The following is a 14,746-nucleotide window of genomic DNA, read 5'->3' on the forward strand; positions in this document are numbered from 1 at the left end:
ACCCAAAAAAAAGAACATGTATTAACAGACTGGGTACTACAACCTGCTGTTTTATTAAAATGGTGTAAAGCCCTTAACTGTGTCATTCACCTGAAAGGGCCAGACACAGCTGGCAAACACTCCACCCCCATAAAGCACCAAAACTACTTTCTACTCCTCTTACCACCAAAGAGCAGAACAGGCCACAGCACCCAACCTCTACTTGATACGCACACTCTGTGGAGATGCTCAGCTAGATGTGATATGGGGCTGACATTAACACCAGCAGGAAGAAAAGAGGAATAACAAGAGCTACCTAAAGTAACCTGGTTCAGCATCCCTGGGACTCACGGGGTGCAGAACAGTGCCCGGGTTCCTTGCCATCACTAGAAACGCAGAGGCTATCGGTCTCTCTTTCCTAGAGGCTCGAAGGGTAACCCTATCACACAAACTGAGAACACCACGTATGCTTCAAATAAAGTGCTGGTTTAAAGTCCAGTTTGAAAACAGATGAGCAACAAGAATAGAAGAAACCCCAAACCACATACTCAATATGCTTTCCCACTTTCCACTGGGGAAAAACACATCTCATTGCCGATTTAAAGCTACTTTAGGAAAAGACTTTCCAGGTTTGACTCGCGTCTCATTTTGCTGGAGATGCCCTGGTTAACATTAAAAATTTTGCACTTTGGAAAGAGTTCTCTTACTTGGAGACTAAAAATGGTTTAGTTCCCTAGGAAAGCGGTCCTGCATCTCACCATGACAGTATCACGGTAAAAGGTTTGATCTCCCTGCACACAATCTGCACTTCCAATGCCTACACTTGTTTAAAGCTTCTGAACATAAAAGGGTTTTAAGCTGCAGTTCCCTTAAAATCCCTTGACACACAAGGAGCATCCTTTGCTCTAATGATCATACTCAAAATTTCATGGCTTACAAGCAAAATATTTTAACTGACCGTTTCCATACTCAAAATACTTCAATAAAACACCCACACAGTGACAAGAATGAGACTTTAATCAGTTTTAAGTGGAGTTTTAACACTAAGAGATAAAGGGTTGTTAAACACAATAACAAACGGACATCTGATTTGTATGAGGCATTACCTGTACATGTCATACTTGGTTTTTGTGTATTCTCAGTGCATAGCATTACACACAGAGCCACTGTTGCACAGCACAATAGTATTTGAAGAGGCTGAATCAGAGTAAGGCTGCTTAACAGACTGATTTTTTTTTTCTTTTAGTAGCTATATATATATGCTATATGAAAACAGACTGAAAATTTGAACTGGCAGAGAAAGGCAGCTCTGCCAAACACTGCAGTTGGAGCCCCTTTTAGTGCACAGTTCCACCCCATCCATCTGCATGCATGACACTTTCTAACAGTATTTAAAAGGTAAACGAGGCACTTTGTGGCAACCACAGGCATCGTTAACATATTGCACACATTTGCTATGACTAAACATGGAACTTGCACACTAGCATCCTATTTTTTTAAATTTTTTTTTTCTTTTTTTTGAAAGCTGAAACATTTGATGCTGCATGTAAACTCCACTTCAGTTTACAATGTGTGCCACAGGAACGAATCCGGACGCTATTTATACAACTGCCCTTTAATAGCTGTGGCAAATATTTTGAGTGGGGCTACCAATGACTAGGGGATGCTTCAGGGCCTAACAGTAAGCTCTTACCGAAGTGATGCCTTCAAGTAGTTTCAGACATGTAAGCTGCTGCACATCCAAAAAGGTTTAAGCATACAGTCCAGAAACTCAAGGAAAGATTACCTACAGAATGCAGTTCAAGCTAATTATGAATACTGTCATAAATAAAGTTTTAATAAGGACTCAAAAACCTTTCAGTCATAGTAATTCTTGTCAACTTCTATGGGGGTCGTAACTGAAATAAAGTATAGGAGAGTATGTATAATATATATTTATATATATAATATATATATAATGCCATTTTTCCATTTCCAATGACTACACCATAAAATGTAAGCAAGGCTTCTCAAAGACATCGAAACATTCAAAAAAATCAAAACCCTCATTCCAACCTTCACATTCCAAAGGAAAAATAACAGTGCAAAAGCCCATCGCATCATGATTTCCAATTCGGCCCTCAGCGTTACATACCGGAACCGCACCAATCCAATTTTTATTATCCAAAGTGGGACACGCAGCAGTGTCAATATCCGAATACTTTTAAAGCATGAACATTTTTGTTTATTAGCCAACACAACTCTCAACTGTTAAAAAACAGACAAGGTGAAACATGATTCAAAGGGTAAGAGTTAAACGTCACGTCCCAAGGTAACCAACTCCTGCTTGTCAATAACAGTGGGAATAATGAGCACTGGAACCAGCAATCTTGATCCATTAAGCTATTAAAGTCTAATTAAACCTATAAGTCAGAAAGTATTTATCAGCTTTGTTAGAAGTTAGAATCATGAATCTGATGAGCAAAATTGACCAACAGATACCGGAGGAAAAAAAAAAAAAAAAAAAAAAAGCACTTTATACCTTCGTTTACCAATAGTAACTACTGGAAGTCCTGCTTTGTCTCATTCAAATTCTTACCATTAATGCTGCTGTACAGGGCCCTTACAGATTCCATACACAGTTGTTATCTAGGCGAGAACACAGCTAATGAACTTCAATGTCAGCACCAATAAGTTAATTAAAAGGGGGGAGTTGTATTACATCCTAAAAAAAGTATCAATTTGGGGACAGCTATTCATGGCATACTTTAGAGAGAACAATTTTGTCAGCTACTTCACATTTGTATGCAACAGTAGTTGTACTCTTAAGTCATCTGCAGTCTGGGCATGTCAATTATATAGCAAAAGTGAATCTCAAGCCCAACTCCTGGCTATATCCCTACGAACAAATAATACATCACTGCCAGTTTAGAAATCTAATTTGTTGGGTGGTTTGGTTTTTTGGGGGTTTTTTTTTTTGGTTTGGTTTTTTTTTTCAGTAGCAAACAATATATTTGGGACACACTCTGCTTTTTAAAAGTACACATCTTCATATACACACAGCATTGAGAATTTACTGCAACACTGGTTTCCTCTATATCATGTGTAATGTCTGTTTTTAAAACATCATAGGTACTGAGTATTCAAGTAAAACTCCCTAACAGTTAATGACATTTTTTAAAAAAGTGTGCAAAACTGCAAAACTCATTGTAATAGAATGTGTAAGGTCAAAGGGGTGGAACAGCTGACAGAGGTTTGATTGAATAAATGCATCATAAATCTTCAAAACAAACACTAACCTGGAGAATCTCCAATTGAAATTTCCTGTGCACCATTACAAAATATTTTTATATTAATGAGAAAAAAGCTTGCAAGGCAGCATATGAAGTATTCACAGCAGGAATATGATTGAAAAACTAATAATATAAACGTAAGATGTTGACTGATGTATGCACTAATAGCATCTGACTTTTAGCACTGGCCTTGATTACACAGGAGATGGAGCAGCCATTACAATTCAGAAAAAAAAATTAATATATCATTGTCAAATTTTGTAACAATTTGTTTCAAGCCCATATTTTAGTTGATAGCCTCCACATTTGTATGGTTAAGTCATTGTTGCTGTGTTTCCTTTCTGTGACCCCAGTAATTTTTCTCCCTTCATTTGCGGGTCTTTAGGATGTTGTGAAGGTTCATTCCTGTACCCCTATACAGAATCACTCCCTCTAGCTGCCTTTTCTAGCACCATTACACTTAAAAAAATAAAATGCACACACAACAAGCAGTGACAGCGGCGACTCTTCAATTGTCCAGGATGAATTACAGTAGCATGCTAAAGAAAGGTGCATGTAAATAGCCGGATATGGTACACAGGCCAAGCTCCAGCAGACTATATATTCCTTTCTGAGCATTACTTTCCATCTCCCATCCAAAATACATGCATTAGAATGTAGTAAAACCTTCTAGAAACATCTCTTAGCCAACTGCAGACTTTTCTGTTGCCACACAAGTGCAAAAAAAGGGGCAGGATGTGAACCTGTATATTTCTGAAACTTCATTTGGTGACAGAACACAAAAGGAAAAATTCCTACGTATACACATTAGGTCTGTCTCCACTTTTATAAAACTGGAATAAAATGGGAAAGTGCCATGTTTATAGTTCCTAATTGAAGTTTTAATGTCTTTTTGACACAAAAAGGTATATACATATCAGACCTACGTAACCTTTTTTTTTCCCAACTGGACAAGTGTCAAACCCTGTAGATTTATAGGGCAAAACAAGATTGGTCAGGAAAGAATTGTTCCTATAATTGGTAATCTGACACTATGTCTTTTTGCCATTTAAAAAGGTCCTTTTTTCAGTTTATTCAAGTTTGTCACTCTTCGTGGTTGGTTTTTTGTGTGTGTTTTTTTTATCTCCGATAAAAAAAATATTCAGACTTTTGTAATCTGCGTATGCTGATCTTCATCAAAAGGTTCATTCTCTGGATCAGAGTCAGTGGTGTCAGAATATCTATAATGATCAGGTTCATTGTCACTAACATCTGGTGTTACAGAAGTTGAACTGCTAGCCTCTGGATTTGATGGCTCTTCTACTGTTTTTGTGAAAAATAGCTTCACCTGGGAAAGGAAAAAACAACATTTAAAAAGGGAACCTGGACTTTAACCAAGCATAGGTAACAATGCAATTTTTAACAGCATGGCTCCTTTTGCTACACTGAATCACACGAGTGCTCCTCTCTCTACTCTGGAGAGAAGGAAATAAAGAAAGAGCTCTTCTGAGGTTAGCCAGCCTCTCCCTACCACCTCTGACAAAATAAAGAACTGGCAAAGCAGCAGGTTTTTCAAGCCCAGCTGAAGGAGTTCTGCATGTCTGCACCAACCACTGGTACTCGTGAGTTACAGCAGCAGGATGCACCACTGCGGCAGGCCATGCCGCACTAAGCTTTTCAACCATCTTACCTTCTAGACCTCTGCGAGCATAAAAAGAGATTATAATAAGAGTGCACAGGAATGAACAAAAGACTATTACTGGTGACGTGTGTGTGTGTGTGTGTGTGTGTAAAAATGCCTTTTTCATTTTTAAGGCTCATATTCCTCAAAGCTAAACTTACAGGTTAAGGTATTCCCGTCAAGCAGGCACCTCTGCACACCAATTCCGGAATTACTGTGTAAAGCTCAGAGCTCATGGCAATGCAACTGGTAGAGGAAAGATGCTACCTGCGTCTCCGAGTCTCCTACTACACGTCTCTAATGGCTTTGATAAATACCTAAAACAACCCTAGGCCTTTACTCAGTTTCTCAACATCTATCGACTTCCCAAAAAAGCAGATAAACTTACAAGGTTAGAACCTATTGCTAAGTGGCAATACTAATACATTAATTCAATTTCTACATAGATAGCAGTTTCAAATGGTTCCTCCATAAGGCAAGACAGACAAATCAGATAACGTCATGCAGCTTTTCAGCTTTGTTTACACATAATATATACTGACCTTGAAGTTTGGAGAGAAATATCTGTTGGCTTTGTCTTTATTTGCTTTGTCTAGATCGTTTTTTGTTAATGTAAGGATTAAATATTCCTTATCATTATCTGAGCGCTCTGTACTGAAAATACCATCAAGTTCCTGATCTGCAACTAGACTTCCATTTTCTACTTTGTCTGAATTTTCATCCAGTCCTATGAAGAATGTATTTACCCAAAAGTGAAACATTTTGTCCTGGGGAAGGAAGAACACAAAGAACAAGCTTGCTTTAGTATTGACTAGTGGCACATTAATTAGACTAATATCATCATCTAGTCAAGACCAAATTGGTAATATCAGACAAAACTTGTTTGGACAACAGTACATCATTGATTACATTGCATGCAAAGACATTTTCACCAATTGTCCTAGACAATATGCAAAAATCTGCATTAATCAAACTCAATTTTAACCATTTAAGCTTTCAGAAGTCACTCCTTATCAAAAGTTGGTTTTAAAACAATCTATCATACCTACAAATAAAGCAGATGACAATAAATTAAACAAGTGTTAAACTTGTAATCACAAGGCATAGAGATTTTTTTGCTCATACCTTGCCAAGCAGTAGCCAAACCCAACAGACAACCTGTGCGAACCAGCTTAGGTGAGTAGTATTTATCAATAGAGAACATCCTCCCCCATAGCTTCCTGCATAACAGAATGCTTTGTTTTTATACAGAAATAACTGTAATTGAACAAAACCACCCTACAAACACAGGACTCCTAATGCAGTGGATTCATTACTGCTTCATGGAGATGGTTTCTACCAGTCAGACGCTTGCTGGTACTAAGAGCAAGTCAGACTCTGAAAGTGTCTGCTATCCTTCTACTCAACAGGAAGTTTTTAATGAGAAGATGAGGCACTGACAGTTTAAGTATATTCAACTAAAGCAGAACTTGATAGACGACCATCAACAGCTGCAAAGGTGCAAGTTAGATTATCCACTATAACACTGCAACAGGTATACCTGTACAAAGAGGCAAAATACAAATGTATCAGTGATTTTAAAAAGTCACTGGAAAACTAGCTGGTATCAGCCAGTATATTACATGCTTCTTATGACTAGCAGGGTCATTGTGAGTGTCTATTTCCATATGTGCTACTGAACAAGCAGCAACGTTTTGCTCTTGGCCAGACAATCCCTGAAAATGGCATGCCCAGGAACTTCACCTTTAAGCTCTCAGGTAAACAGCTCCATACTATGCACTGAATGCTCTTGTTTTAGTTTTCCATCACTTGCCACACTTTTATCAGTCAAGAGTTGATGTTTCCAAGATCAACTACCATTAGCAGGCTGGTCCTGACTAGCACATTAAGCAGTTCTCCATCTGAAACTGAGCTACATGTACTTCCTCTTTACAAATGAAACCTTCTGTTTTACTCTGATTTGAGTTCTCACGCAAAAGATCCAAAGTGCAAATGGCCAGCCTTCCCACAATAGTTAATATTTCTGCATTTTTGTTAAAGCTGCAAGGGTGACAAAGCTAGCACATACCAGAATCTAACATTCCTTGGTACTACACAGGACCAGTAAACAAACCAACTCCTTCTGAGCTAATTTACATATTTTGGTTTACCAGAGAGAGCTAATTCTAATTTCTTATTGGAAAACCCAGGTCCTGCCCCATCTTCCTAGCTATTCACCTCTGCTGGTAAGTGAGGGAGGAATCAGAGGTGGAACAGAAGTGGTTCTAGTGCGTATCATACGAGCATGCCTCCCTGCTGCAGGCAATTTGGCACCAGCAAAATATCACAACATTTTCTGGGGCCAACAAGAAGGGGGCAGGGAAGAGCTGGACTACTGCTTAACTTACATTCTTCTTCCTCACAAATTAATAAAAACACATACACACACAAATACTGGGAATTCAGAAGTGACTGATGAAAGAACTTCTACCTGCCTTCTCTACCAAAGGTCAGTAGATCCATTTTCAGTATTTTAGGTAAAGCATACAAAAATACTTCCAGCTTGTGTGCATTTCTACAAGAACTTAAGAGACCCCCAGGCTGTAAGGAAGTGCAACAGCAAAGACAAAAGTTAAATAATTCAGTCAGAAACACTTCTGGCAGTTAAGAAGTTATCCACTTCAATGCATGCCTCTCCAGTACCTTTGGGAATCAAGTTAATCTACCAAATTAACATGCTGTAATTACAGTTGTCTTGGGAGACTAACAGATGTTTGCCACTGCCACCAAGTCCCTTCAAGCCATCACATCTATGAAGAAGCCTTGTTGGAGCCCATCCATGCAAGGCAGCAGTCAGCAGGTTCTTGCCAGGCCCAAACTGCTCAATACACTTAGCACCCTCTTCTTCTTCACTAATACTACCTCAGAAACAGTCTTAAAAACACCCACCCCTGGATCTGGAAGTACAGGATGGACATCCTGGGCAAGAAGGTTTATTCTGCTGTAATGCTCCAACAAGTCATCAGTCTGCCTGCTGATGTCTCATGAAGAAAGTGGCAGTAGGCAAAATCCCCAAGAAGACATCTTCAGGGTCACCTGGTCCAGGCTCCTCCTATGCTCACATGATGAGTCCCTCAAAAGATACATAGTCCTCCAAGGAGATGAGACGGCTACTCCTGCTCAAACCAAAAGACCAGTTCAGGTCAAAACTGAAACAACCAATGGCATCAGCTTTCCAGCTGCAGAACAAGAGTGCTTTGGAGTCCAGGTGCTGCCTGCAATAAAGAGCAGGAAAAGGCAAGCCTGAGCTGATGTTTCCAGCACCCGACAACTATGTAAGCAGGTGGATATACCAGCTGCAGTCTCACAACTGGTGAAGAGGCCATCCTTCCAGTGAGGATTTAGAGAAGAAAGCGCCTTTCCACACCATGACCACAGTTAACGGACATCCCACCTCTTGTAGTTGGGGTAATGGTACCACTACATTTCACCCTTCTTCAGGACCACAACACAGAAGCAGCAATGCACTTTGGTGCTGGTCCTCAGTGCCACACATGACACCAGCAGTGAGGTCAGCAGAAGAGAGGACAAAGCTGTTGAACACGCTGCAGCAGATGGATGAAAAATAGCCTATATCAATAGTGCTGAAGCAGCTCTGGAGGAAAGCAGTGCCAAAGCAAAGGCAGCCACTGGATGTAAACCAATGCCAGCAGAAGCAGGAGGCATGGTCTTGTCACGCCTCACCTTAAACTTCATCAGGTGGAGCAGAACCAGGAAGGATTTACTTGGCACTTAAGGGCCTGCCTGAACAAGCAACTGCGAGGCCTCAGCTTTACTGATAGAATCTGGAGAAGACAAGACAGACAACAAACTTCTCACTACACATCTTTTACTCTGTTTTCCTTGGGATAAATTTGCAGAGGTCTTCAGGGACTCAAACTAAACAATAAAACTTGGCTGAGCTGGTCATTTATCCTTTTATCTCCCTCCAGCTTTTCAAAGCATCAAGTTATTTTCCTTCCTTTCCCACTATACTAACTTAATTAGCTTAATAAACTAAGTTCATGGGTACTGGAACACGGCATGGCCACTCAAATTGAGGGAAGACTTGGTCATGTTTTTTGGAATTGGCTCTTAAGGTTAGTAACTGTGTCAGTGCTTTCATTGAAAAACAAAACTCATTATTCAAAGTGAGGATTCAGCCAGCTTCAGCATCAGGCTCCAAGATATTTCATGGGAGACAATGAAGAAAGTTGATGTAATATGGGCCAAAGACAGCAATTTCAAAAATCAAGGCATGAACTGAACTTGGGCTTTATATAGCAAATCAGAATACCAGATCAAGTGCTCACAGGAACACAATTTAATGAATAGGCTTCTGAAAACAAGTATTAGCTAGAGGCTTTTTTTGAATGTGTCTTGCTTCACTTCCAGTTACATCACAGGCATCTGCCTTAAAAAAAAAAAAAATAATCACAGATATATTTCTTCCCATAACCAAATCTGTATCATAAAATCTACGGTAGAGTATCAGACACTTGAGACAGAAGCTGATTTAATCACACTATTTTGACATACAATACTTATCCCTACCTTGTGCAGTTTTTCAGTTCTCAGACTGACAGAAAAATATACCTCACTCTAGAGCCAATATCTGCCTCTAACTGCAAACTGAGATCCAAATCCAAGATCATTTAAGGCATCAGCTAGGAGTTCCCATATCCTCCTGAGAGTTTAATTTTGTGGAGAAATCTACAGGCGCTTATAAATCACTTTGCAGCACCAGCTAAGGGTTTTGGAGATGCTATCCAGCAATCAGAAGATGAAGACCATGTTTCAACCTGTTCCATGCTGGCCTCACAGCCTTCCTGTAGTCACGGCTGACAGAACTTCTTGTACCATTTTCAAATCAACGATTAAAGTCTTTTGACATTTTCAGAGTTCATTCTTCACTGTTTGCTAAACAGCAATCACCCAAAGTTCTCTTGAACTGTGTAGCAAAACTTATCTATACAGACTCAAAAGATGAAATGGCATACCCAACAGCTGAAACAGTGCTGTCAGCCCTGCCTACGCTACAGTCTGGGTATAGAACAGCAGTGACTTACAAAAAAACCCACACCACCGTTTCCCTCTCATCTGTACTGGGAGGACTCCTGAAAAAGGTTTCCTTTACCCCCAGGCTCTGCAGGCAGAAGATTACGAGAGCTTCTGTAATATTTTTAAACAGACTCTCATTGAACCAAGTGATATAAGGATACTCTCTTTAAGATTATCATGTCAACATCAGTAACTGGAAGAAAAAGGCTTCACGCAGATACATAGAAGTGCAAACCTATCTGAGATGGAAGAATAGCCAAGCTACAAGTCAGAGAAACAAAAAAACATGCTCAGCCCCAACCCCCCCTCCCAAATTACTAACTTCTATCCATCAAAAATTTATACATAATAACTGTACTCAAGCCTCAAACCATTTTGTTCTCATATCAGCATGCATTTCATTCTTGAAAGGAAGCAGCCACATCATACTGAAGAAATGGTCCAAGAATAAAATAAACAACTTTATTAGACAAGAAAAGACCAAAAGCTATGGACTTACTAACTGATGCCAGGTCGAACAGATTATGGAAGAGCTGAAACAGGGTAACTTTTTCAAAGCAGTCACCCTCTTACCAACATCTTCTCACCAGCACCAATAATCCTTTGGCTGAGGCCAGCTCTCACTAGCCACCGAATTTGCTTAAACTAAGTTTTGCCATTAAAAACCCCATGACACTCGACTGCTTTAAATTTCACATTGACACTGCAATGCTACGTGCTTAAAGTCATTTGGTCATTCAAGTTTGTTTTGTTTCATGCACAATAATTTTATCCAAGAAGAGCTTGATCAAAGTTGAGGAGGACCCTCCGTACTAGAGAGCTCTGCTACTGTTCTTCAGAGAATTAAGAAATTTGAAAGCAAGTACAGGTGAGCAAATCTGGAGCACTTAGCTGAGATTAGTGGTATCAAACACAAAACCAGACCCAGGAGGAGGACACAGAAGTTTCCTTTATCTCCAGAGATGAGACATGGCCATTCTGCAGCCTGAGGCCCAGAATGGACTGAGAATTACACTTTTAATTAATGTTGTTAGTTTTTTGATTCGGTTTCTTACGGAAAGTTAAAATGCAGATTGGCAGATATGTGATGCCTTTTAACTGTGTGCAAGAAAACTTGTTTAGCAGCTACCTATAAATCTAACAGAAAACCTTGGAAGAGCAAGAAGCAGTGACAGGCAACAGACCTGTAATTCCAGCTTTCATAAACACACATGAATAAACCAGAATCTCTGAAAGATAAGATCCTGTTAGTCCTAACTACGCTGTTCCTCGTTAATTAGATGATCATTGCATAGAGGTGATCTTCTCCAAAATGCAACAAGTCTCCACAGTGGAAGGCCCTCTCTTTTGGGGTTTTGAGTAAAAACTGCATAGAGTCAGTTTATCTAGAAAAGGAACAGGCACAGATGTGAAACACTTGTACAGAGAAATGTGTTCAACTTTGTGCCAAGGTAGGTTTTCTGCCACAAATATTCACCTTTGCCCTATTCCCATCTCAGTCACTTTACATAACAAGTTGTCAAAAGAACCACGTGGAAGGATCTCCTCTACTGCCAAAGCACACGTCAGAGATGGAATATTTCACTAATTCTCAATATGAAGACCTCAGCAGTGGTTTCGTAAAAGAGACTAACATGCTTACATCTGAGAGGATCCACGGACCCAGTCCCATATGCCCTCCATTCATGTCTGCATTTACAGTAGAGCTAACAGAGGTGGTCTTACCACAACTGTGTAACACCATATACCTACTTTCTTTTGTCCTCCATTCTTACACAAGGCTGAGGGCAGTTAGACACCAGATTCAACAAATCTTTGAGGCAGATTATCAAGGTAGTTTCTTTACAAAAGACTTCCATCTGGTGAAGGGACAGCTTCTCTCAGAAAAGCTTGCAGATGTGGAAAGAAGAGCTTTCACCATCTCAGCATTTCTTGGCCCTAGCAGTCCAAAAACACCAAGAAAAGGAGCATCTCTGCACTATCTGTAATCCACAGAACCTGAATAGTTAAGGGTACTTCTTAAGAATAGACAAAAAGAAAAAAAATAAAAATCAACCAGCTACTCAGAAACTACAAAGAGATTCTTAAGAAATGAAACCATGGCTGATATGACACTCTGAAATGAAACTACAGCATAGTAACATGTTTGCTGCGTTTCTGTAGACAATTTTACACACTCTTGAAGACTGAATTTATGCTACAGAAATTGTATGTGATAATGAGGAGCTCTAGTTTATGCTGTCACTGGATCTCAGTGCTCTCTATAGAGGTAAAACAAATACAGGAGTTCATTCCTGGTGCTACAGAGCCAAGATCCAGCATCTGAGCTGAGCACTAATGTTTCAGGGGCTTACTTGCGGGGGGACAGACAGTGCAGCACAATGCTTCCTACAAAGTCCATTCACAATCCATGTATTACTGAAGATAGTAAGGAAACAACAAATTCACAGTTAAGCTAGGACAGAAACCAGATAAAACAGGACCTTGTCTCAGATGTTTGGGTTTTCTTTCATCTCCTCCCTGCATCCCTCACGTCTAGCCCACGGTACTTATCTGTGTGCTCCTTTAAAAGTCTATTCGCAAAACTTGCTCCTGTGCATTGCAGTTTTAAACATCAGTAATTTTAATGTTGACTTAAAGCACAATTTCAACTTTCAAAATGCTTTGTTTTGCAGTTCTCTGTATTGCATATAGCCACATTGACAAAGTAAAACATCTCACGACAAAAGGCAGAAGAAAATATTCCCATTAAGAAACTGTTTAAAAATTTTGCAGACATCAGTGCATAGCAAACAACAGAACATGACATTTCCAGCTAGCGAAATTACACCATTAAACTAGTTAACAATTCCCTGTAACTGAACAAGCCCACAAAATAGCATGCACGTGTATTTAGACACATATCTAGTAGGTACAACTTGCATGCACAGTTATAAGAGACTTATCTCACATTTATGCTTGTCTCCCAGTCCACTCTTATTTTCATGCTTTGCCTGTACACAGGATTCACTCAGTGATGCTCTTAAGTTTTATAACATCCATTAAATAATGAGCAACTATCCATAAAGAATTTTAAGTAGTGAATTCTTTACTCCAGAACATGGTTTAGTGGGCATGAATGATGGTTGGACTCGAAGATCTTGAAGGTCTTTTCCAACCTAAATGATTCTATACAAAGGTAGCCTTTAATCAACGTGGTCTCACCCTCACCTTTCACTTTGGTAGATGCAAACTAGCTCCACAAACACCAGAATTAATGAAACCCAGTGATGAGACATTCATCTTTAAGAACCTGTTGACTTTGGTGTCAAAACAAGTTCTAGATTAATTTTTTCCACAATTGAGAGACTAATAAAATTCTCACTTCTGAGTGAATTCTCTAAATGTCTACTGTTAAGGCATTGCAGCTGGGAACCAAGAGATAGCTGAATAGATTGCAGAAATACTTTCAGAAAGTGCGTAGGAACTCAATTATCTCAGAAATTCAACCAAATTTGACAGATGGGTAGACATCGGCCAACAGCACACAGACAGGATCTTCTGTGCTTGCTCAAACCTTAGGAAAATTTAGTGAAGAAAACAGCTGGAGTTAACTTGCTCAGTATGCAAGGCTATTTTTAGCATAAGAATGTTTCTTCCTCAATTAGATTACTCACTACTACCCAAACGACTGCAAAACATATCCAGTATAATTTTTATCCAACCTTTGTACCAATCTCACCAACTCTCAAAACATCCAGCTTTCATTTTGTGGTAGATTCTCTCCTTGGGAAAACCAGACATCAAAGAATGAAATACTGTGATTACACATCACTGAAGAGTAACCAACATCCCAGCCCTGCATCAGCATTGGCTCAACAACATTTTCCAGAAAAGTGAGAAAACCAACCTTTTTCAACATCTTGTTCTGTTTGTGGAAAAATTCCACTTTGATATCACCGCATACCGGCAACGGTTGAGGGAATTCAAAGTACATATACTTGTCTTCACGTCTTGAGGGTCCTGAAGGGGAGGTGAATATCTTTACCTTTAGCTGGTACACCACAAACTGAGGATCTGCATGGCAAAACAGAGTGTCACTTCATAAGAAATGCCTTGAAGTGTCAAAAAGCACAATATTAGTATCAGAATCACAATCATGAGTTATGATATTTTGAAAGTTAAATAAGTATCTATTAAAAGTTAAGTACAGCAGGGCATCAAACTTTGCTAGAGATTACTGGAAACAACCTAACAGATTTCTGTCCTTTGTAGCAATACTCTCAGGCAACCATAGGGTTCCTAGAAAGTTGCTGTTTCTCTTTAATATAATAAGAAATGACTGTATGAAGTGACAACTTCTTGACTTTTCCTTGCATATTGGCTGTCATCTCTATTATATGGACATAATTGAGAAGTTTTATTCTCTCTCATCCCTTCTTTGAATTGCAGAGTGGGCAGTCATGTCAGCACAAACTGATTTCTACACTCACACAAACAGAACTGTTATACAAACAAAAACAAGGACAAAATTTAACATTAATACACAAACCAGCCACCACTGACAGACTATACAGACACAGACCGTAAGTCTGTCCTGTAAATCACCGTCACCAAAAAACTGCCAGCTATGGCGTAACTTTCCAAATTAAATCTGCAGGGGTAACAACTGAAGTTATAAGGGTTTTCTGGGGAAGCCTAAGCAGATTTTCTTTGGAAATCGCCAGACACCAGCATGAAAGCCAGAAATATTAAATGAAAATTATTTGAAGAGGTC

General features: G+C 39.4%; 1 protein-coding gene across 2 annotated transcripts in view; it reads right to left on the reverse strand.

Annotated features, from left to right (window-relative positions):
- Positions 1 to 978: 978 nt before the first annotated feature.
- The window catches only part of PTEN (phosphatase and tensin homolog), a 49,671-nt gene continuing 35,903 nt past the window's right edge, over positions 979 to 14,746 (reverse strand). For both annotated transcript variants that reach the window (XM_030030218.2, XM_041127330.1), the window contains 3 exons: positions 13,880 to 14,046; positions 5,454 to 5,678; positions 979 to 4,578 (listed from right to left, as the gene is read on the reverse strand). In XM_030030218.2, the coding sequence (XP_029886078.1) occupies positions 4,393 to 4,578; positions 5,454 to 5,678; positions 13,880 to 14,046 (578 nt within the window). In that variant the 3' untranslated portion in view covers positions 979 to 4,392. The remainder of the gene's footprint in view (positions 4,579 to 5,453; positions 5,679 to 13,879; positions 14,047 to 14,746) is intronic.

Source organism: Aquila chrysaetos, chromosome 11, assembly GCF_900496995.4.
Source record: "Aquila chrysaetos chrysaetos chromosome 11, bAquChr1.4, whole genome shotgun sequence".
In the NCBI taxonomy this organism is placed as follows: Eukaryota; Metazoa; Chordata; class Aves; order Accipitriformes; family Accipitridae; genus Aquila; species Aquila chrysaetos.